Source organism: Psammomys obesus, unplaced genomic scaffold (genome assembly GCF_907164565.1).
Source record: "Psammomys obesus unplaced genomic scaffold, mPsaObe1.curated_primary_1811, whole genome shotgun sequence".
NCBI classification, from domain to species: domain Eukaryota; kingdom Metazoa; phylum Chordata; class Mammalia; order Rodentia; family Muridae; genus Psammomys; species Psammomys obesus.
Window position 1 is genome coordinate 6,106,080 of NW_026596256.1, and position 25,532 is coordinate 6,131,611.

The 25,532-nt window shown below is 36.6% G+C and overlaps 1 protein-coding gene across 1 annotated transcript in view; it reads right to left on the minus strand.

Annotated features, from left to right (window-relative positions):
• Positions 1-25,532, minus strand: part of Nbea (neurobeachin) — a 509,877-nt gene that overhangs the window by 361,759 nt on the left and 122,586 nt on the right. The window contains exons 12-18 of the mRNA XM_055596761.1: positions 22,733-22,885; positions 21,428-21,596; positions 16,051-16,130; positions 15,206-15,268; positions 15,013-15,110; positions 13,619-13,711; positions 8,570-8,678 (exon numbers count right to left, since the gene is read on the minus strand). Of these exons, the coding sequence (XP_055452736.1) occupies positions 8,570-8,678; positions 13,619-13,711; positions 15,013-15,110; positions 15,206-15,268; positions 16,051-16,130; positions 21,428-21,596; positions 22,733-22,885 (765 nt within the window). The remainder of the gene's footprint in view (positions 1-8,569; positions 8,679-13,618; positions 13,712-15,012; positions 15,111-15,205; positions 15,269-16,050; positions 16,131-21,427; positions 21,597-22,732; positions 22,886-25,532) is intronic.

Genomic DNA, 25,532 nt, shown 5'->3' on the forward strand with positions numbered 1-25,532 from the left:
CAGAACAAAATGACAGCCTACTGACTGGGAAAGGATCTTCACCAAACCTATATCTGACAGAAAGCTGATATCCAGAATATATAAAGAACTAAAGAAGTTAAAAGGCAATAATTCAAGCAATCCAATTAAAAATGGGGTACAGAGCAAAACAGAGAATTCTCAGTAGAGGAATGCAGAATGGCAGAGAAACACTTAAAGAAATGCTCAACGTCCTTAGCCATCAGGAAAATGCAAATCAAAACGACGCTGAGATTTCACCTTACACTCATTAGAATGGCTAAGATCAAAAACTCAAGTGACAACACATGCTGGAGAGGTTGTGGAGAAAGGGGAACACTCTTCCATTGCTGGTGGGAATGTAAACTTGTAAAACCACTCTAGAAATCAATCTGGCGCCTTCTCAAACAACTAGGAATAGTGCTTCCTCAAGATCCAGCTATACCACTCCTAGGCATACATTCAAAAGATGCTCAAGTACACAACAAGGACATTTGCTCAACCATGTTTGTAGCAATTTTATTCGTAATAGCCAGAACAAGGAAATAACCCAGATGTCCTTCAAAAGAGGAATAGATACAGAAATTGTGGTGCATTTACACAATGGAATACTACTCAGCAATTAAAAACAAGGAAATCATGAAATGTGCAGGCAAATGGTGGGATCTAGAAAAGATCATCCTGAGTGAGGTATTCCAGAAGCAGAAAGACACACATGGTCTATACTCACTTACAAGTGGGTACTAGACCTATAAGATAGGATAAACATATTAAAATATGTACACCAAAGATAAACAAGAAAGAGGACCTGGGGTAAGATGATCAATCTTCACTTAGAAAGACAAATGGGATGGACATTGGAAGTAGGAGAAAACAAGTAATAGGACAGGAGCCTACCACAGATGGCCTCTGAAAGACTCTACCTAGCAGTGTATCAAAGCAGATGCTGAGACTCATAACCAAACCTTGGGCAGAGTGCAGGGAATCATATGAAAGAAGGGGGAGTTATTATGACCTGGAAAGGACAGGAGCTCCACAAGGACCAAATATATCTGGGCACAGGGGTCTTCTATGAGACCAAGAACCATGTATAGATATAACCTAGAACCCCTGCTCAGATGTAGCCAATGATAGTTCAGTATCCAAGTGGATTTCCCTAGTAAGGGGAACAGGGTCTATTTCTGACATGAACTCAATGGCTGGTTCTTTGACCACCCCCCTCCAAGGGAGGAGCAGCTCTGCTAGGTCACAGAGGTGGACACTGTGGCCAGTCCTGAAGAAACCTGATAAGCTAGGGTCAGATGGAAGGGGAGGAGACCTCCTCTATCTGTGGACTTGGAAAGGGGCAGGGAGGAGATGAGGGAGGGATGGTGAAATTGGGAGTAGACTACAGCTGGGATACAAAGTTAATAAACTGTAACTAATATTTAAAAAAATAAAATAAAATAAGAGAAAAAAAATACTTGCTGAAAAAGCCTGACTTGATAGTTCAACGGTCACTTTTTTATGTACATATCATCTCAAATATGATATTTAAAGTCACCATGAAATATTTTATCAGAATGGCCAAGATGAAAAACTCAAGTGACAACACATGCTGGAGAGGTTGTGGAGAAAGGAGAACCCTCCTCCACTGCTGGTGGGAATGTAAACTGGTACAACCACTTTGGAAATCTATCTGGTGCTTTCTCAGACAATTAGGACTAGTGCTTCCTCAAGACCCAGCTATACCACTGCTAGGTATATACCCAAACTTTGCTCAAGTACACAAAAGGGATACTTGTTCAACCATGTTTATAGCAGCTTTATTTGTAATAGCCAGAACCTGGAAACAACCCAGATGTCCATCAACGGAGGAATGGGTACAGAAATTGTGGTGCATTTACACAATGGAATACTACTCAGCAATCAAAAAGTAGAAAAGATCATTCTAAGTGAAATATCCCAGAAGGAGAAAGACAAACACGGTATATACTCACTTATATAGACCTATAAGATATGATGAACATAATGAAATTTATACACCTAAAAAAGTTAATCAAGAGAGCAGACATGGGGTAAGATGATCAATCCTCGTTTAGAAAGACAGATGGGATGTGCATTGAACGTATGACAGGAGTCTACTGAGGGCATCTGAAAGACTCTAACAAGCAGTGTTTTCAAAGCAGATACAAAGACTCATGACCAAACCTTCGGCAGAGTACAGGGAATCATATGAAAGAAGGGGAGTTAGTATGATGGGGAAAGGATAGGAGCTCCACAAGGACCAATATATCTGGGCACAGGGTCTTTTCTGAGACTGACATTCAACCAAGGACCATGTATGGATATAACCTAGAATTTCTGCTCAGATGTAGCCTGTGGTAGCTCAGTAACCAATTGGTTTCCCATAGTGAGGGGAACAAGGACTATTTCTAACAGGAACTCAATGGCTGGCTCTTTGACTTCCCCCGCCCACAAGGGAGGAGCAGTCCTGTTAGGCCACAGAGGAGGGTTTTGCAGCCAGTCCTGAAGATACCTGATAAAACAGGATCGGATGAATGGGGAGGAGGTCCCCCCATCAGTGGACTTGGAAAGAGGCACGGTGGATATGAGGGAGGGAGGGTGGGATTGGGAGGGAATGAGGGAGCGGGATACCGCTGGGATACAGAGTTAATAAAATGTAACTGATAAGAAAAAAATAAAATTAAAAAAACAAGAACTAAGAAAAAAAAGAAATATTTTATCCTAATTTTCCGAATACTGACTTAAATATATCACATAATTGATTACTGTCAATTAATTCTATCCTGGGTTTAGTTTTGTTTTGTTTTTTTTTTTCAACAGATGACAGCAGCCCAAAATGATGCAATCTTAAAACTGTCATTACCCAGAAACAGCAATTCATTCAAAGACAATTTCACAATTTAACACGTTCTGTTGAGAGTGCTGACTAAAGCTTAAGTGAAGAAACTTATACTGCTGAGTAGGATCAGCAGGACTGAACAACCAGACACTGTCTTTCTAATTTTCAGTATATTTACATTAATCCTGACTTTAGAAATGAGTTCATGAATAACGCTGAGTCCTTCAAACCTTATTTCTAGTCATAATGTTTGCCACTTAAAAGACATACATATTGACTAATCAATAAGAGAGCCCCGGACGTTTTTAATTCCATTTCCAAATCTCTGAATCATACACTGTCAGAGGAACCATACCTACTGAGTGTCCTTCACTCAAATAGAGTCAGTAACAGCCTGGCTTTGCTTAGTAAAGACTTAAACAGAGACTCAAGCCTGGATACCAGGAGAAAAACATGTACAGATACTTGGTAAGATGTGGCAGTGAGCCAATCTTGGGAAGTCTGACAGAAATGCAAACGTGTCCATGAACATGGTATGTTCTACTTTTAAGACTAGAGGCATGTAATTAACTTCCAAATTTAAAATATTACATTATACTGCACTATTATTTCCATGTGAGGGTTTACTAACTGTACTGATTTTCTATTCTATTGTCAATAATAAGTGAAAACAAGCAGATGGAGAAAAATTCACTAAGTAGACGCTAAAAAACCCAGATATGCAACAATTGGTTTGAAGACGAAGATACAAAGTACATCAATACAAGACATCAGCATTCAGAGGCCAGATCTGACATTGTAGCAAAGTTTTAGTTCAAATGAAATTTTTGAAGGAAATTTTGCTATTTTTTTCCTCTTAGGTACATGTAACCTACTTATTTCGTGAGTATATGCTAGTGGTATTACCTGGAACAAATTATTTAATCTGTTGAGTCTCAGTGTGTCTGTTTTAAGAGGCAATAAAAACAATAGTAACCATATGTACCTGAACTAATAGGTACATAGCATTCACAGAGGATGATGTCCTAATTAGCACCCAACAAAAGGGAGTTACTATTATGAAGAAATACAGTATCGGACACTGTCTCAAAACACAAATGAGGAACAGAAGGAAACTACCTCACCACACTGCACAGTGCAATCCACTCTATGGGTATTTATTCAGTTCTTCATATACTACTTAAAAAAGAAAACTTGCATAAATCAACATGCCATTGATAGCTGATAGAACCTACCAGCCAAGCAATTGGAGGAATAATAACAAAAGTTAGCATGTTAAACTCAGAAGCAATAAAACAGACAGGCCATGATCTTACCAATGCCAAACTTGCATAAGGTAGCAGGTAAAGAATGACATAAAATAGCAAGAAGGAATGCTACACATCAAGGGTCAGAAAATGAAGGCCTGGGGACCAAATATAGCCAAACTTTCCTGTAATGCAGTCTTACTGAAATACAGGCTATTTGAGTCATACTATCCATGGCTCCTTCTGAGAATAATATAATCCAAAAAGCCTTAATATTGCTACTGTCTCATCATCAGAAATGGCTACCTTTACCATCTGTAAATCAATATACTACAGTAAAAAGATACAATAGGAATCTACATACAGTAAATATTAAGAGCTGAAGGCTACATATAAGATGATACTCCATAAAAGCTGCAGTGTGAAACAGAATCTTTATACTTTTGAGCAGTAATGGAGGCACAGATACATTTTATTTATGTGTTTATAATGAATGCATATGAGCTCTTATCGTATATCACACTGAGTAAAACGTGGTGTTTAATAGCAAAGAGGAGTTACATTTCTCTGGTGCAGTAGTGCAAAGGTCAGCATGCATTAATTAGAGTAATATGGGTGATATTCCTATAAAATCTATTTACTAGGGTAATGATGTTGCAAAGTCATTCATGACTATACCCATGCATATTTCGATTCCTAGACAACTCTACTTTTGGATACTAAAAACATTTGAACTATCCCACTGGAGAACCTAGAATGGAACCAACTTTGTACCATAGTTTACATTAAAAAATGGAGTTAGAATTTACACCATAATATTTTGAAAACTAAAAAAAAAAAAACTAAAATGATAATATATTGTCTTTTATATTTCCCAAGAGCTGCTCTTCTGAGATTAATATTGTTGATGAGCATTTTGGTATACTGTAGCTCCAATGTATGAGAAACAAGGTCTTCCTGTCTACATCCATAACAAAGAATTAACAATCCAACGTCTCTTGAAATTGTGAGTTTAGAAATAATGTTTTTCTATTTGGAAATGACAGGAACACACTATTTTTTTTTTTTGAAAAGAAGTAAAATTTCAGTAAGGCTTTTTAGTCAAGTGTCTTGTGAATCACTCTTAAATTACTGCACTACAAAGTACCAGGTCAAGAGAAGCCAGCATCACTGCTGGAGGGACTGATAAGCCAAGCAGAATCCAGCTAGTAAAATCTGCATCTCACATACATTTCACATGTCATATTATATATATATATATATATATATATATATAATATGTATATATATTATATATGTATTTATTATATATTTGCTTTTGACTAAAGTCAACACTTAAAATAATAATAGTAAATACCCTTCATTTGTGTATTTGGCAACACACTACAGATGCAAGAAAAGTTCACTGAAGACCAAGTGAAAAAACAGAATCAAGATTAATAGACAGAAACAGTCCTGGCAACTTACTGGCATCTGTCAGGCATGTACGTGCAGGTTACTTTGCAGGGTGTTTGAATGTGATTGGTGCCATGGGCTATTTTATTCACGTTTAGTCCCCAGCTAGTGGACTATTTGGAAAGAATAGAAGCGTGGCCTTGTTGGGTAGGTTTGTACTTGTTAGAGAAGGTGTGTCCCTGGGGGGAAGGACACTGAGATTCAAAAGCCACCAGGCACAGTGTTACCCTCTCTGTCTGAAAATTCTCCGATATTGCTCTAGCACCTGCCAGCATGCAGCTGTGCTCCTGGTCATGATGATAACGAAGAAACCTCCAGAAACTGTAAGCAAGCCCCCAATTAAATGCTTTCCTTTGAAGGAGTTGCCTTGGTCGGGGTGTTTCTTCACAACAATAGAACAGTGAACAAGACACCCTGTTAGAAGGGTTGAGAGAGCGTTCCTATATGGAAATGGTGAGATTTTAACATAATTCAAGACAGCACTTTTACAGATGGTTCTTAACTGCACTTCCTAGGAGTGTCACCTCTATCCTACAGTGGGTAACCATGGCATGTTAGAAAGGGAGAGGAGGACCGGATGTGGAAGTAGAGCTAATATTGACAGTATGTGTGAACACTGTCTGTGTCAGAAGATTATGAAGCAAACCAGTAAACATATGCTAAAAGAAAAGTCCTTAGACCAAGAGAGGACATTACAAAACAATTACATGTACAAGTGTTTCCAAAAGAAGGAAACCATAAACAATGCATTTGTTTCAGTTAGGGTTTCTATTGTTGTGACAAAAAAAAGAAAAAAAAAAAAAAAGCAACATGACCAAAAGCAACTTAGGGAACAGAGTTTATTTTCAGCTTAAAACTCTCAGGTCACCTTCTGTGGCCTGGTAATGCTGCTTCCCCCTCAGGGGGAGGTAATTAAAGAGCAGGCCAATCAGTTCATGTCAGAGACAGTCCCTGTTCCTATTACAATGAAACCCACTTGTATACTGAACTGCCATGGGCTACATCTGTGCAGGGGTCTTAGGTTATCTCCATGCATAGTCCTTGGTTGGAGTATCAGTCTCAGGAAAGACCCCTGTGCTCAAATTTTTTGGTTCTGTTGCTCTCTTTGTAGAGTTCCTGGCCTCTCCAGATCTTACTGTTTCCCACTTCTTTCCTAAGATTCCCTGCACTCTGCCCAAAGGTTGCCCATAAGTCTCAGCATCTGCATTGATAGTCTGCAGGGCAGAGCTTTTCAGAGGTCCTCTGTATCAGGCTCCTGACTTGTTCCCTCTTTTCTCCTTCTTCTGATGTCCAGCCTCTTTGCCCTTCTGGATAGGAATTGAGCATTTTAGCAAGAGTCCTCCTGATGAGACCTAATTGACTAGGATCAGAAGGAAAAGAAGACCTCCCCTATCAGTGGACTTGGGGAGGGGCATGCATGCAGGGGGTGGAGGAAGGGAAGGATTGGGATGGGAGGAGGGAGAGAACCGCAGGGGGGATACAAAGGGAATAAAGTGTAATTAATAAAGATAAAAAATAAAAATAAATAAATAAAAATAAAATAAAAGATAAATAAATAAATAAGTATTAAAAAAAAAAACTCTCAGGTCACACTCCATCTCTGAGGGAAGTCAGGGCAGAAACTCAAAGTGGGAACTAGAGAGGAGGCAATGGAGAAAAGCTGCTTTCTGGCTTGCTATCTATGGCATGCTCAGCCTGCCTGCCTTTTTTAGTTTGTTTGTTTGTTTTGTTTTGTTTTAATTATACTTTATTTACTTTGTATCCCCCCCTCTAGTTCCGTCCCACCTCCCCTCCCAATCCCTTCCTTCCTTCCCCTTCTCCACGCATGGCCCTCCCCAAGTCCACTGGTAGGGGAGGGTTTCTTTTTCTTCCTTCTGATCCTAGTCTGTTCGGTCTCATCAGGAGTGGCTGCATTGTCTTCCTCTGTGTCCTGTTAAGGCTGCTCCCCCCTCAGGGGGAGGTGATCAAAGAGCAGGCCAATCAGTTCATGTCTGAAGCAGTCCCTGTTCCCATTACTATGGAACCCACTTGGACACTGAACTGCCATGGGCTACATCTCTGCAGGGGTTCTAGGTTATCTCCATGCATGGTAGTTGGTTGGAGTATGAGTCTCAGGGAAGACTCCTGTGCTCAAATTTTTTGGTTCTGTTGCTCTCCTTGTGAACCTCCTGTCCTCTCCAGATCTATTATTTCCCACTTCTTTCAAAAGATTCCCTGCATTCTGCCCAAAGTTTGGCCATAAGTCTCAGCATCTGCTTTGATAGTCTGCAGGGCAGAGCCTTTCAGAGGCCTTCTGTGGGAGGCTCCTAACTTGTTTCCTGTTTTCTTCTTCTTCTGGTGTCCATCCTCTTTGCCTTAGAGAATTCTCGATAGAGGAATATCAAATGGCAGAGAAACACTTAAAGAAATGTTCAACGTCATTAGCCATCAGGAAAATGCAAATCAAAACTACCCTGAGATTTCACCTTACACCCATCAGAATGGCCAAGATCAAAACCTCAAGTGACAACACATGCTGGAGAGGTTGTGGAGAAAGGGGAACCCTCCTCCACTGCTGGTGGAAATGTAAACTGGTACAACCACTCTGGAAATCAATCTGGCGCGTTCTCAGACAAAAAGGAATAGCGCTTCCTCAAGATCCAGGTATACCAGTCCTAGGCATATATCCAAAAGAGGCTCAAGTACACAATAAGGACATTTGCTCAACCATGTTTGATTTTTGTTTTTTGACACAACCCAGGACTACCTATCTGCCCAAGGGTGGCTCCACCCACAGTAGCATATCACGAGCCTTTCCACAGGCCAATCTTAATTTCTCAATTAGGATTCCCTTTTCCCAGAGATATCTAGGTTTTGTGTCAAGTTGAAAACAAACAACCAAAGAAAAACAACCAGCAAAGTATTCATCCTTATCTGTAGCCATTAGGATATTAATTGGTTCAAGTAGTGATTTCCATCACATAAAAAAAGTTTCCAACATATACGCCACGCTAAGAATTTTTGTCAGTTTTTTTTTTCACTTTACCTCATAAAGTGTGTTGTATGTAGTGACAGTCACAGTGTTTGTATGCAGCATCAACCTTTCTCCAAGAAGAGTGAAGAGACTATGAGTATGCATAATTTCAACTTTTCGCCTGGAGAGAATGGAGGGAAAAACTGTGAGGCACAGTGGAGCCTACGATCACATGACTCTGGGCTAAACATCTCTTATAAACATGCAGACTCATACAATTAATTACTTTATCATCTTCCTTCTTCAAAAAGCAGCAACAGTTTATAACACAGCTATCTACTAATATCCTGCCACTTTATTTAAACAGTTCTCAAGAAAATTCTCCAAACAATTAAACTATGAAACATACTCAAATTACATAACCATATATGACTGGAAGTTATTATTCCCAGATTATAGTAATTATCTAGAGGTTTTTAGATTTTTAACCCTAACCAGAACATGTAATTCCAGGTCTGTAATCTAGTTTGTAAGGGATCTTGGAATAAAAACAATCTAAAGAATGGTAAGAGTAAACACATGCACTTATATTGTGCTCACAGAGAAATAATCCTGCTTCCCATCAGTACTATGTCTGCAGGTGTCCACAGATTAAAGAAACACTGTTTTGTTTACTTCCATTCATCACAATGTTTCCCTCCTGCTTTGGTGTGCATGTGAGATGTACCCCGTAGGCTCTTGTATATGAATACTTGGTCCCTATCTGATGTCACTGTTTCAGAAGCTCATAAGACATAAGCATCAGAAGACATCATGGACTGTCCTACAGGACGAGGGTTACACACATGTACCATCACACCTGGTTTTTACATGGGTGCTAGGGATCCAATCTCAAGTTCTCATGCTTCTGGAAGGGGCACATTACTGACTTTGCCACCTCCCTACTCTTAACTTTTTTTTTTTTTATTTTAAGAAGAAACTGTGTTAAAACTAGGCAGTCACAAAATGGTGTGTCTGTTAGTGATCCATTCTCCTCATGTTCTGATGGCATAACTTAAGTTTCTGATTTCTACATAAGTCTTATAATTTTCTTAAAGAGGCCTACATTTCTAAATTTGTAACTTAGCTTCTGAATATTTTAGTATTGAAAAGAATGGTTCTGTACAGTGTTCCCTTTCACAACTTTATTGCTTACAGTAATATTTCAAAGGTAGTTTAAAGTCATTAAGTTTCACCCCTAAAGAACATTAGGTGACTGAATTTTGTAACAGCATGTGAACACATATTCATGCGATTATCTTTTCTCCTGCTTCTGGTCTAGCATGCCGTCTCTGATGTTTTACTATTAGCAGCAATGTTGCATGGACATTTGTAGGCTAAGTAACAGTCTTCTCCACTATGAAGGGAATGACTTAGGCATACAGCCTAAGTATCTACCTTTTAAAATTGTATTAAATTGTTTTCTAACATCAGGATATCAATATATAATTTCCCTAATAATTATAAAATTTCCAGTGATGTAACTTTCTTGGCAACACCTGCTAAAGTCAAACGTTTTTAAGTCTGTCACTTTAATGAGTATTAAAGACACTTTTTTCTTTTACATTCTTCCTGTTTATCATCGAGTCCGATTTCCTCTGCAAAGACTTTTCTTTGTATATTTGTCTCCTCAATCGTTTTCATTTCCTTGTTATATTTGCACGGTCACAAATTACATATATAAAATGATTTCATCCTAAATTTGATATATCCTGAATCTTCTTTTAAAAAAATATGGTACTTTAAAAGGCATTTTTAAAAATGCTTTTCCTTTAATCACCAGATTTATTAACTTGGCTGTGTGCTTTAAGTTTTTCCCTAATCAAAACTGATTTAAAGTACACTTTCTAAGAGCTTTAAAACCTTCTTTTCAAATCTTTAAACAACTCCACTGTAATAATACACACAGTGTAAAATTTCCTTTGCAGGACTATAAAGGAACAAGTGCTCTAAACAACTCATAGTGTCTGACTACTATCCCACAACTCAGTTTCAAAGCATGTTCATCATTCTGCAAGTTTCCTTGGTCCCATTTATATGTAATTCCCATTCTCACTGACAGTCCCAAGCAGCCATTTATGTTCACTGTAGACATTCCAAAAAAGATGAACCCTAAAATATGTATTTTTGCATATGGTTTTCTGAGTATCATATTTAAGGGGCTCATTGTGTCATAGCATTTAATAACTTGTTTTTGAAGTTTGTTAAAGAAATGACAACTGTGTAAATTCACATTTATTTACTCTACAGCTCATGGGCTCTGGATTCCTCCTATTACTTAACCACACAATAATGGTGTTAAGAACACTTAAGGGCAATGACAAATGGAAACACGCTCTGCCTTTTCTGAAGTAGACATGTTAATAATGAAAATACCTGGCTGACGTTTTAACAATAGAAATACCAGGCTGAAGACTAACGTTTTTGCTTTGTTTTTTGTATTTTATTTTTGTCTGACGTATAGCTCTGTAGTTTGTTTTACAGTTGAACATATGGCATACCCTGCGGCATGATTCACAGCACTGTCGATCTGCTGGCTTTATGAGTGTCCTACAGGTGCCAAGACAGTACCCGACAGGATGCCAGGCATAAATGGTAAAACGGTGCTTTCAGGAAGTATTAGTTACTGGGGAAAATGATTTTCATATCTCTAGTAAATATGGCTTATATATTCATTTTCCCTTTTTCTTGGGATTTAAATTATAATTTGTAATTCTTTTACTTAAAAATTAGCCTTTATCATTTTTGCTATTTTTTAAACCATTAATTGCTACTTCCCTCTTTCAGCATTCACTCAATTCATTTGTGAGTTTGTTTTTGTTTCTTGTTTGTTCGAAAATCCCTGTATCATCATTCTTTCCTGTATTTCCTTTTTCTATATGACAGCTATGTCTGATCCTCTAAGCTTTTATCTTCTATGTGAAGGTACTTTGCCTGCATGTATGTCTGTGCATCACGTGCAAGCAGTGCTCCTGGAGACTGGAAGGGAACAATGGAACCTCTGGAACAGCGTTTACATATGGCTATGAGCCACTGTGCAGGTGCTGGAAAAGAACCTGGCTCCTCCAGAGAGCAGCAAGTGCCCTTAACGGCTGAGTCATCACTACAGCCCCAACTTTTAAATATTTAGATAACAGAATTGATTTGTGAATTTTGTTCTCATTTCAAGTTATTTCATGTTCAGAAGAAAATGTCAGTTTGTTTCAACATTTTAGAGCTTTGTATTTAGGTCTACTACAACTTCTGGAAATGTTCACATGATATGTGAAGGTATATCATGTTCATCTTATTTGGATATTTTTCCTTTTGAGTTTTGCAGACTAAAATAGGTGTCTATCTTGAAGTTTTAAATTACAAGTGGTTCTAAATTCTATTTTATGGGCGATTTAACCTTCAACACTATAAAATATACGTTATCCACACCCAGCTACTGCTTCTTGGCTTGTGTGCTAGTAGGCCGAATGTAAGTATGAGGAGCCTCCCATTGTTTGCTTTGCACTTAGGTGGTCTTCCCTGCTCACCTTTTATCTCTACCTGTCTCTTTCAGTCATTGAGTATTATACACACAAACAGGACTGTTTACTTCTGCAATCAATTGTAACTTTTTTTCTTAGAATGGTGATGTTAAATGTTTTACATTTATTTTTACAAGTGATGTCTGTGGTTATATACAACATTTTTAAAGTTACAGTTCCCTTTTAAGAGTTCCATTGTATGTATTCTTTTTGGTTTTATCCACACAGATACTCAATATTTTGAAAGTTTTATAATTGTTTTAAAACTACATACCTTTCAAACTTTTAACTGGCAAACAATGCTCTATTTTTTAGATAGTATTTCACAACTATTAAGTTACAACAGTCAGACTGTTTACTGTCACTTGACTTCTCTCTTTCACCATCAAACTTTTAGGATATTATTTCTCCTTTTTCATACGCTGGCTTCTATGAAAATCCTTTGAATTTCTGGACTTATTCCATGTTCCTGTTTTATTCAGTCTTCCCCATCACTCTGGTTATGTCATTTTTGCATTATTTGGTCATAAAAAACTGAAAATTAGCTCGGTGCACACCTTTAAGCCCAGCATTCGGGGAGGCAGAGGCAGAGGCAGGCAGATCTCGCTGAGTTCGAGGCCAGCCTCTTCTACAAAGTGAGTCCAGGACAGTCAAGGGTACACAGAGAAACCCTGTCTCAAAAAAAAAAAAAAAAAAAAAAAAGTCAAAATATTCTGGTTTTTCTGCTTGTTTTCTTCTTATTTTTTTCTGTTAAAAATTTTTATCCAGTGTTTTCCAGCAGTAATTAGTATTTTCCACTCATTCTAAATTGGCTGAAATGTTCTCATTAATTTTTCTAAGAATTATTCACAGAAACAATTTCTCACGTGCTCACAAATTTTGTGGCAGTATCTCTTTTGCTTTTAGTCTACAGTCGTGTTTTAGAGCGACATACGGCCAGGGTCACTTCTTTCCTTAGGCACTAGACAAAACTAGCAGCACCGAGTTTTGGGAAATTACAAGGCAGCAACACTGAAGACAGTACCAATCATGTTCATTTGCACAGAGTACAGTCTTACAAAAGAACACTTTACAAAAGAATACTTATGTTCTGGACAACATGCTCAGTAGTTGCTTAAGAAAAAAGAGTTTTGGGAAACGTGTTATCAGATACACAATCACAAAATGTCAATGAGGTTCGCTGTTAGAAAAGAATAGACACAATTTAAATAAATTTATCGTGTCAGTGTGTATGTCTCTGCCATTCCCTGGAGAACTCAATGTTCTTGGAGAAGTTTTCATTTTACTCATATAGATGTGTACTCCATATTAACAACTCTATATCATTATATTGTCAAAGTTTGTAATTTATCTACACAGGAATGCAGAAATTAACTAATTGAATTATAATCTTGTTCCAACATCTACTATTTATTAAATATTACTTTACAAAGACACATTTACCATTTTTACATTGTCCATAGTTACTGTGTATTAAAATAAATTTTCATAGGCTAAAACTGAAGTGCAAAACTCATAAAAATTTCAATAATAATTTCTGTAATTCATTATGAAAACATCAACTTACTTATGACCTAAATGCTTCAAAAAATATCCCAGAACTTTCAGCGCTTGGACCCAGATACTTTCACTTTTAGAGGCCAATAATTTGTAGATCACCCTAAAAAACAAATGATCTTTTAAGTACCTAACTAATATTGCAAAGAAAAAAGTACTTTATGAATACACATATTGCTTTCCACCACACTGGGAAAAATTCCTGGCTATATACTTAGACAGTATCTCAACTTCTGTCAGGGCGCTCAGCACGCGAACAGGTTGACTTTATCCAACTGTGATTGCTAAGTGAACCACAGGCAGACACCTACCTTGTTATTTCTCTGTTCTGAAAATTTAGAGATTATTATTAGTATTAGAAAAGGGCCAAACACAGAGATAATACAGCAAGAGAAAAATCACAGACATATCCACTGGTGAATCCTACCATGGGATGTAAATAGTAATAATCCTAACTTCCCTTTTCAAATTCACTGTATTGACCAAAACTGCTTGTTTCAGACCTCACCTATATAAGTATGTCACGATATTAGCTACACAGTTCAATGGTGCATCATCACCAGAGCTTCTTATGTCCAACTAAAATAACAGAAAACTGGGTCTACAGATGTAGCTCAGCAGTAAGCTTTGTCTTCCATGTGTAATGCTGTGGGTTTGAGCCTCAGCACCACAAGTAAAATAGAACAAGAATTACATGAAATTCATTCTTTTTATTTTTGTTCATTCTGCTGAGAGGGTAAAAAAGTTTTTCTTTAAGGAATTGCTAGGAGCTAAATTATAGGTTTACATTCGTAAAAATTCTAATCTAGAAACCATGCTTCTCTTATCGGCAAATAATTCATAATTGCCACAACTAGAGTCACTTTTCAGATTATTTTAATTTTGGTCTTTGGTTCTAAAAACATCTTTCAAATCTGTAATTCTCACTATTACACCTCACTCCTGCCTCACAGAATCACCTCTAAGAACGACAAGTAAAATATTTTCTGATGGTTGCACTACACTAGTTTTTCCCTTCTCATTCATATTACCAACTATAAATCATATCTATATACATTAATATATATAATTTAAATATAAATACAGATCACTGAGTATGCTTGGTCTGCAGGTATCTCATCTCTAGTTCTCCAAAACTTTCTCACATCTTATTTTTTTCTGAAATGTACCATGTTCTTTATTGTCCTCTCGTGAAAAAAAAAAACAAATAAATCTGCCTTTCCTACTATGCAAGGTCTGCATTGCAGCAAATTACAATCATTCAGCTTCATAATTGAGACCACTTCGATACAGTTATTTAGCTCCTCAAAAATGTAAGAACTGGCAGCTTTTCCCTCGTCCCACTTCTTCATTCATAGAATCGTCTAGGGTACACAACTGATAACGCTGATATTATAATTATACCTTATTCCATTTCTTTGATCAAATGCTGGTATCATTGAGGCTGGGTGTTCTGACATTAGGGCCACTAATAACTGTAATACATCATGGATATTTTCATCCTGCATAGTAAGAAATAAAAAATTGGGTTAAAAATTGCTCCAAATCTTTAAATAAAATAATTAAAATGAAAGATAAAAAATATGTTCTACCCTACCTCATGCATTGTAAGTAAATAATTTAATATACTCTGAAGTTCATCTTCTTTCACTCCTCGATCCTGATTAAAAATATTTCATTAGTTAATGAAAATAAGAAATTATGACTTTGAAGAAAGGCATCAAAATCAAGGATATAAAAGTAAACAGAAACTTAAAAGCAATGTGTTCAATAAAATTCTGCCTTGTTTCATAATTTAAATATTATTTTATTTGGATTTCAGAAGTAACTATTTAGATATTAAAAATGTTAAAACTTAGAGTCAGGAAAGCAGCACAGCTTTTAGACGCAGATCTCAGAAAGCAGAAACAGGGAGATGTCTGCTGGTTTAAGGCCAGCTACAACATGGATAAGACCTTGTCTCAGGGGAAGCTACTATACTGTGATGATTTCATGCTACCGTGTTCTTGTTATCTACTGCTTCCCTAAAACAATGGAAATTCGGGGGTTTGTGGGATCACAAACGTGTATGTGTACTGTCCTAAGACTGTTTGTGTATTCCCTTTAAATCACCTTTTAAAGCCCTTCATGTCAGAACACTCTGCAATCTTAGCTAAAATGGAACACATATCATTTTCTAGAATAAGGTATTCCTGCTTTTTTTTTTTTTTCACATATTCCTTGCTTCATCTGGTGCATCTCTTTTAGCACATCCATACTTAGCATGGGTCATCTCAGTATGTATTCGACCAAACGGTAAGTGCAAAACAATGGTACTTTTACAGAGTTTGTAAAGCAACATGAAAAGGCATTCTTAATAAATTAATGACAATGATTTTTAAACTTTGACAATAGTTCCTTTTTGCCCAATACATTTGCAACTATAAAATAAAGTTCTTTTACCTTTAATATGAGCTGTTTCAGAAAAAGTAACATAAAAGCCCGAAGTGATATGATCTCTTTCTGTGATGGCCGGGGACCATCTAAAAAGAAAATAAGCCACAACACTGAATAAACTTAATGCAACTATATTCAAATCCTGTAGAAGCATTTATTAAGTGTTTTTAAAATCATAATATAAGTGTTGCCACTGATATTTTACAAGTTCAAAAATATAAGAATAAGATTAATTTTCAGGTTTTTGGCAATTCCACATTATTTCCTGAATGTTAGATTTAGGATTAAGAGCTGCTCTAAGTCTCCAATATATCATTTCCACTGATAAATGTATGATCACCTAAAACTAACATGGGTGCTTTTCTCTCTCTCTCTTTTTTTTTTCTTTCTTCATTACAATTTATTTACTTTGTATCACCTCTGAGCAGAGGGTCTAGGTTATCTCAACACACGGCTCTTGGATGGAGTATCAGTCTCGGCAGCACCCCCCCCCCCCAGGTTATTTTTATTAATTTAACACACTTTCAAAATATTCCAGAAAAAAATTCCAATGAAAATATTTCTTTGTCCTGTAAACCTCTCCCCATTTACAGACTCTTTTAAAGTCCCATGCATATACAAAACTGTCCCATTCTACCTCCTCACAATTACTATTTTTGCATCCTTTTCTCCCATGTACAAGGCACACGGTAGTGAGCACCAACAAACGCTGAGCTGGAAAATGAAGTCAAGCATGGGAAACTAAAATAAGCTTATGAGTCCCACTGTATCTAAAGTCAAAAGATCCAACTGTGAAATACCGAATTGCCAGGAAGAACGACAACTGGAAAGGATGTGCATACAGTATGACATAGAACAGAACTCACCTTTAAACATAACAAGACTCACAAAAATTGCTTAAACATCTTTCTCAAAGCAACTAACATCAATGTCACTCCTTTATACATTTCCAAAGCATAATTCTGCCTAGTACACATAAAGCTGCTATGAACATAACTGCATCCTTGTTCTTTAGTTAAACATCTTTGGGGTGTATGCCTAGGAGTGGTATAGCTGGATCTTGAGGTAGCACTATTCCTAATTCCCTCAGATGTCCTTTATTACCATGATTAGTCACTCACAAACAGTTTATCTAGATTACTGCATTTACAAGCAAACTGTCACCCAGTGCATTCATCTATTATTAGAAATAAATCTGTTCCACATTTTCCAGTCGTTAGCCATATTTTTGCTTACTCTAACCAATAGTAAAGTACCTAAACCTTCTTATAAGTACTTGATACTACTTTTTTGAAGCCTGCCTCATTGTAGTTTATAAAATATACAATGAACACAGAAATGCCATAGGTTGGGTCTTAGTTCATGAAAGGATGAAGTTGACAGTATGGCTGAAATACAGGAATGTTAGGACAACATGTGTATGAGGTATATGGAAAGCAATGAGGACAGTGCTTCAGTAATTTAAACTGTAGAGATGTGGTAACTGCTAACTATGAATACACTTGTCACAGTCTTTACAACAAACATGGTGCTGCGGAAAGACAAACTTATGTGCGTGGCGCATGCATGACATGAATCCGCTTTTAGTAAAAATAAAATAATAGCAAAAATTACTGGACAGGTTAAAAATTAAAAGCAAAACAAATCATAACTTTACAACAGTGGCTCTCAACCTGCCTCATGTTGTAAGGACCTCAAACCATATATTTTTTTTTGCTACTTCGTAACTGTTATATGATATATCTTGCTGCTATTATAAATCACAATGTAAATATATGATATACAGAATATCTGATATATGACCCTCAAAGGGGTTACAACCCACAGACTGATAATCAATGTTTTACACAGAGTTAATGGTACAAATGATAAAACTTTGGAGTAACAAGGTAAAACAGGTAAATATGTAAATATATACTAATATAGCTAATATGAGCCAGTTTCCACTGCAGAGAAAATAGTGCAAATACCATAATCATAAAGCTGAGCTGAGCCATGTGGCTTTAAATGGAAATAGAGTATGGTGTGTATTCAGAACTGAAGTCACACTTACAGTTGGATTTCCTAGATCTGATTTGTCCACTAAGAGCAGCAAAACAGGATTAAAAAAAAAAAAAAAAACAGCAGGCAAAACTAACTCTCATATCTTGGCTTGTAAAAAATCTACATCAACTAAGCAAGCAAGGGTTCTTTGGAAAAACAGGGTTAGGACAAGAATGATTAAAAAATAGACAAAGAATATTTTGTGTATGTTTACAGTAAGGAAATACTGCAAACTAATGGATATCTGCCATAAAGCTACAACATGTCCTACGCAGCTTCCTGCTGACAAATCTGACAAATGTAAGCATCGCAATATACAAGGATGCCACTCGGTGCCGGCGCACTATTCTCTGATGGTCCTTCATCAACTCACTTCCATGTTGCACTGCCATTTGGCATGCTCATAACTGTACAGCATCCCGAAACATGTTCACAGAATTAAAATCAAAACCTACTCGATGGAACAAATTTTATGGCCACCGAAGACTAGAGTTATTACAGGGTAGCTACCAGTTTTCAGAAAAAGCTACCAATTTTGAATATAATTCACCATATAAAAGAGGAATTCATGAGACCTTACTGATATAAAAAACTGAAAAACAAATACATACACAAGAAAAACAAATTCTCTCTTATAGCAGTATGCAAACTATTATGTTAGAAAGTATCACTCTTGGCAGCTGACAGAGTAAGAGAAATTCCCTCAAGATTCATCTTGAAATAAGTAGGTGAAGCTTGCTGCAGAATAAGGTATGTACACAATCTGAACAAGGAGGCAAGACCCTAGACAAGCAGTCATGTTTAACACCATTAGACACAGGCAACTGAACATCATGTATTTCTTTGACAGGGCAGGTTGAGACAGAAACAGGATTTCCGTGATTCTCATGTCAAAAATGAAAAACCCAGGTCACCATGAAAAAGCACATAGAAATCTAAACTGAGTGGTGTCCAAAATCTGCCTGTGTTTTTCAACCATGTCAAGGGCACGGCTAAAAAGTGATCAAACTCTCAGTGTACACAGAGAAACATGAAAGTGACTACGTTTAAGTAATACCATGGTCCTGCAACTGGTATTTAGGAAAGATAAACACTATTTGTTTCTAGAATTGATACTATTGAAGTAATTGATAAAAATCTAAATGGGGCCTTTGGGTTGGAAGTAGCACTATATTAATGATAACAATCTAATTTTCATTGGTCCCCATTATAACTTAACAGGATTAACCTCTACCTTTGGGGAAATATACAGGGAAGTATTTGTGGTAAGAAAACATTTTCTATAATTTATTTTCAACTGATACAAAGAATAGTGCACATATTTGAGTGTTTCACAAAAAGAGATGAAAATGACAAAAGTTTCTGAGTCAGCATTACACCTATCAGGCTATCGGATGAGTGGCGTAAGAGTTTAATAAGGTAGAATAAAAGGATATATCAATATATAAAATATGAAACTATACTTCAGTTTTCTTCTATAACTCTTCACAGGTTCTATGTGTTATAAAGTACTGTGGTAGAGCAGAGGCTAAATTAAAAGATAATATGGTTTGTTCATAATGGGGAATACTGAAATGTAGACTTTCAGAACATGGGCCCCAAGCTCTTTCAGACTAAGTCACACAGCTGTGATTCAAACTTCAGAACTGTTGCTGTGCAGCTTCCAGCATTTTCCTGGAGAAAATATGGATGGTATTAACAGCACCTACAATGTTGGTATATATCTGAACATGTTTAGATGTCTCTAGTTATGTTACATATTGTTAAATATATTAATAAAGAGTACTCAACAGAGACTGACTCTGGACATAAGCAACTCAAAAGTCACAAAATAAACTCTGAAAGGACAGACAGACATGACTGTCAGTGACAATTACTGACTTCCATTATAAGACAAAAATGTATGACTACCTAAATATTAATACTAGTGATATTTATTTTTCCTTTTAAAAGAGATTGGTGTAACGACACTTGTAAGACCACTGTGAAAATTCTGAGAAAATTCCCATCACACAGTGCTAGTAAAACTATCCTGATAGAACAGTTCTGAAAAAAAGAAAAAGAAAAAAGAAAAAAAATTAAAATACTTTTAATTAGCCCTTTCTTGTCAATTCTTAACAAATCAGAGACAGTCAGACCCCCTTTTCAAAGGAAGTCCATTGGCAGCTCAGTCTCCAAGTGGGTTTCTAGTAAGGGGCTCAGGGGCTGTCGCTGACATGAACTCAGTGGCCTGTCTTTGATCACCTCTCCCTGGGGGATACAGCCTTGCCAGGCCACAGAGGAAGATGATGCAGCCAGTCCTGATGAGACCTGATAAGCTAGGGTCATATGGAAGGGGAGGAGGACCTCTGCTATCAGGGGACTAGGAAAGGGCATAGGGGGAAAAAAATTGAGGGTGGGTGGGACTAGGAGGAGACGAGGGAGGGGGCCACAGTGGAGATAGAAAGTGAATAAACTGTAATAAATAAATATATAAATAAAATTAAATTTACAAAAGGAAAAAATCATATTTTTATGGAATAAAATTTAAAACATAACAGGAAGCATAATTAGAGTGGAAAAAGTTTGATTCCATAGAAAAGTTTAACCATTTTCTTGTGTCGGGGCAAAAGCTGCGCTTTCAGTAGTGCTCCTCCCTGTGCAGTGGACCAAGAATGTTTCTCTTGGAGGTTATTTTGTGCTTTAGAGTACTTACAGAAGCATACATTTGTATAATTAGAAAACATGGCTATATTCTTAAGACATAAGAGCAAGTATATGAAAATTAAACCATTTTCTATCACACTCAGGTCAGACAGCACATTTGAAACAAAAGTTCAAAAGGCTCAACATACTAGCAGACACTGATGGGAACTAGTCACATTTACCCATTTTTAACATAATGACTGTATTTTCCAGAGCTCCTGTAAAAAGCACCTCAATTAAAACCAAGCGCATTTTTAAAAATATGTTTATTTCAAAGTATTTTTAACACTATAACTTTCTTAATACAGTTAATTTGTGTATGGGGGTGTGCGCTTGCCACAGACTAGAGGTCAGGGGTCAACTTGCGTGAGTCAGTTCTTCCCTCATGTCAGTGGAGGCTGAAGGGCTAATTCATGTCATTAGGTCTTGAGGCAAGTACCTGTAAGCACTGACTCACTAACCCTAGATGTCCTTTTTTATAAACAAACACAAACAAACAAACAAACAAACACATGCAGCTTCTAACATAATATTGTACCTCATAAGAAACCAAAGAGCTAAAGGATAATTTCGTGGTCATGCAGATGTGTTCACTGTGCTAGTGGCCAGGATATAAACAAACACAGAAAACTGGAACTGTCACAGGGGTTCTTACCTAACCCTTTAGGTGTGATGCCACTGCTGTCAGCAGGGTTAATGACCCAGTAGTAATATTTTAATGTGTGCATCAGCTGCAATACTGTTCCGACTCTCCGTATAGTGGTATAGATGGTAGCAGTTCCAATAAACTCAGCAGACAAGTATGTATATAGGGAAAGTTGAACCTAATACATAATTGAAGTAAGTTTAAAGCGCTTTAAACACAAATTCTATTTTAATTCAAATGCAAATTGGTAAAGGACAAAATATTACAATTTATTATGTGACTTAAAATAACATTTCTTAATAATCATTTATATTTTAAAAAGTAATAATCAAAACAAACATTCCAATAAAACTGATTTCAATAAAGATAATCCACAAGGCCCAATTAGAAAACAAGGTTCTATATCTAAGGAAAATAGCCACCGTGAATTATAAATGATACTTTAACATAACAGAGGCTAATCTAATTCGAGATAAAATGATACAGCAGTAGCTTCTGTCTAAGACAGCTTCTAAAGAAAGGATCTGTTGGTAGTTCTTGAGCACATGCTTCTCCAGAGGAACAGCTGCAGCATATCAGAGAAAGCATACATTATCATACATAGCATATGCCAAAGGTTGTGTGACTCCACTTCCTTCACTTATTGCTACCATACAGAGTTATCATCTAGACTCTGACCACACACTGATTACAAGAAGGAACAATCATTAGTTGTGAATTTAGTACCATAGTGAGATGAGCTGTATGCAAATCAAGAGTTAACATTATCCACTCAGTTGTATAAAAGATTTAAAAGGTATGAAAGACAACCCAAAATAGTATATTTTAAGATTTACAGATTTAAGTTAGGATAAGTTAGGAATAAATTCAATTATCAGATATAAGGCATTCTGTGAATTTCTAAAAAAAAATATATCTTATCTATATGCTAATTTAAATATATACATATATATGTCACGGTAAAATATCTTAAGTTCAAAATGAAAGTAACTTTCCAGTCTAAATGATCACAGTACTCTATTGTCTTTTCCTAGTTTTTCAACAGTATACCAGATTTTCTTTGTTGACAAGGGACGAATCACATCTAATAACATTACAACTTAGTTCTACAGCACGTTTAATGTTTAACTATAGTTTCATTTATTATATTTACATATTCAAATTTTTATTTCTGCTTTATACAGACTAGAAAATAAGCAAAACAATGTTGAATATTTACTACTGGATATATTAAATAGAATAACTATACATTTATCATTAACTTTATTTTATAATATTAAACTGTAATTAAATGAATGAACCCGAGTTACAAACCTTTGCAGGTGTGTGTATCCAGATGGCAGGGTTGAATAAAATGTGGTCACATAGCTGCTTCAGTAATGGTGCTCCATGAGATAAGCCATCAAGGTACTTTGCAAATGATAAAAACTGCTCCAAGACAGCTCTAGTTATGTGAACTCTTGATGACTAAAGACAGAAACAGAAGATTTATCTAAAAATTGTGACATCAAATTCTATAATTGAAATTATCCCTAAAAGTTTAAATTAAAAGCATAAAATTGCATATTGTCTCTGTTAGCAAAAATGTAGTTATATGAAATTTTATATTTGAGTGAAAGCTTGCTACCCAAAGCCATGTCTAAGTCAATTACAGATAAGTAACTCCTTTCAATATAAAGGAGTAAACTATGCGAAGACTCTCAAAAATGACAGCAGATCTTACAGAACTTGAGAGTTAAAAATTGTAATTCAAAAAATAAAGGGAAAAAGAAGTGCTTTTATTCACAGTCGTTCCACAAGTACAGTAGAACCCTCTGTTTTATTCCTCTAGGCAACACTGACAAATGCAGTTCACTTGCTTGAACACAAACCTGCCTGGCCTGGCTATCATAAGTCAGACCTGACTCTTCTGGACACAATGTTCTTATTCAGCTTTCACGATCCTCAGAGTACTCCAGAGACCTCTACTCAAATACAACATGCTTTGCCCTCTTTTCACTACAAATGATATATCTCCTTTGCTAACACTCTTAACTTCTTCACTTAACATGTCTCGATGCAGAATAATCCCATCATAACCACTCAACACCAATGTATGACTTACTACTACACACAACTGAACACCACAGCTTCTGAAATTCACACCACTTCTTTAAGATGGTCTGATAAAGTGGGCACTCTCCTACGTAACTGCAGAGTGAATGGAATTTTATGTAAGAAGTGGGAAATAGTAAGAGCTGGAGGAGACGGGAACTCCACAAGGAGAGCAACAGAACAAGATAATTTGAACACAGGGAACTTCCCAGAGACTCATACTCCAACCAAGGACTATTCGTGGAGATAACCTAGAACCCCTGCACAGATGTAGCCCATGGCAGTTCAGTGTCCAAGTGGGTTGCATAGTAATGGGAAGAGAGACTGCCTCTGACATAAGCTGATTGGCCTGCTCTTTGATCACCTCCCCCCCCCCCCGAGGGGGGAGCAGCCTTACCAGGCCACAGTAGAGGACAATGCAGCCACTTTTGATGAGAACTGATAGACTAAGATGAGAAAGGAGAGGTGAACCTCCCCTATCAGTGGACTTGGGGAGTGGCATGCATGCAGAAAGGGGAGGGAGGGTGGGATCGGGAGGGAAGAAGGGAGGGGCTTATGGGGGGATACAAAATGAATAAAGTGTAATTAATAAAAAATTAAAAAAATACAGCCTATCCAAAGTTAGATGCCCTATAAAGGTGTAACATAAATTTTGATAACTTAAAAAGAAATAATGCTTTACAAGGTGTACTTTTTAAAAATAACAACTAATCAAGTACTACAATAACATTTTGGATAGGCCAGGCTAAATAAAATACATTAATTTCATCTGTAACTTTCTACTATACATCTTAATTTACGTTTGATTCTTGAGTTACCTTTTGTTTAGGCAATGTTACCCTACAATATAATTTCAGACAAAAAGCAGTTAACATAGAAAAAACATTGCTCTTTGGAAAAACTGATAATCTAAACTCAAATACCAACAGCCTGCCAATGCCAGCAAGCACTGAAACATGCTGATAGGAACTCATAGTTTAGAGACAAGTTGTGAACTTGCTGAGTGCCATGAAAGGCACCTCAAAAAGCTTCACACAGGGCCTCTACATTATCAAAGAAAAACAAAATGTTTGTCTGGAAAGTAGTTTTAGATTCACACTTGATCATTACAAATATTGTTTTCAAAGTTACAATTTATTGGCTACTTAGTTTTACCATGTGTACAGTGAACTTTTTCTACAATAGTATTTGCTTTTGCCTGTGAATGATACTACTTATGTGTCAGATCCTCTTACTTTAGAGGATCCATGGAAGAAATCATACTGTTATTGATCTCTTCCATTCTCATTTGTAATTCCTCCATGCAGTCTAACTACATTCATATTAAATTCCAAAAGTGAGCAAGAACAGAAAAACTGGGAGAGTAGAAAAGATAGAAAGACATCCAATTTTTCTCAGTGTTTACTTTGATGAACTGCTTCTTTTTTTCTATTTTGCAACGGGTTTTCATTTTTAGAGGCAAAATAATCTTTAAATAAGATTCAAGGATAGAGATGCAGTTCAGTGGTAGAGGGCTTCTATGGCATTTGTGAAGCTTTTAGGAAAACACACATGCACACAAACACACCAGAGATTTATACTTGGACAATTAATAGGAATAAATCCTAGAAGAATCATCACGATATGGACATTATTGAAATGTGAACTCTGAAATCTGAGCCACATGACAAAAGAATGTGTTGATTTATTTAGTATTCTATTTTTGATGACTCTGTACATTTTTACAATGTATTTTAGTCCTTATCACCCCCTCTTGCCATGTCTCACTCCCTTTCTTCTAAACAAAAGGTCAGGGAAGACTGCTGTGAAACTGTCTTCTGGATAAGACATGGCCAGTATATTCTGGAGCTGATGAAAAGGCATGCCAAGTGCTATGCGTACACTGTAGTCTCAGCTGAACGCTAACAGAGGATAATGGTGGGTTCTAGAACAGCCTGGCTAGAGAGTTATCAAAAAAGAAAAGAAAGAAAGGGGCTTAAGAGAGGGATCACTGGTTGTTCTTCCAGAAAATGCAGGTTCA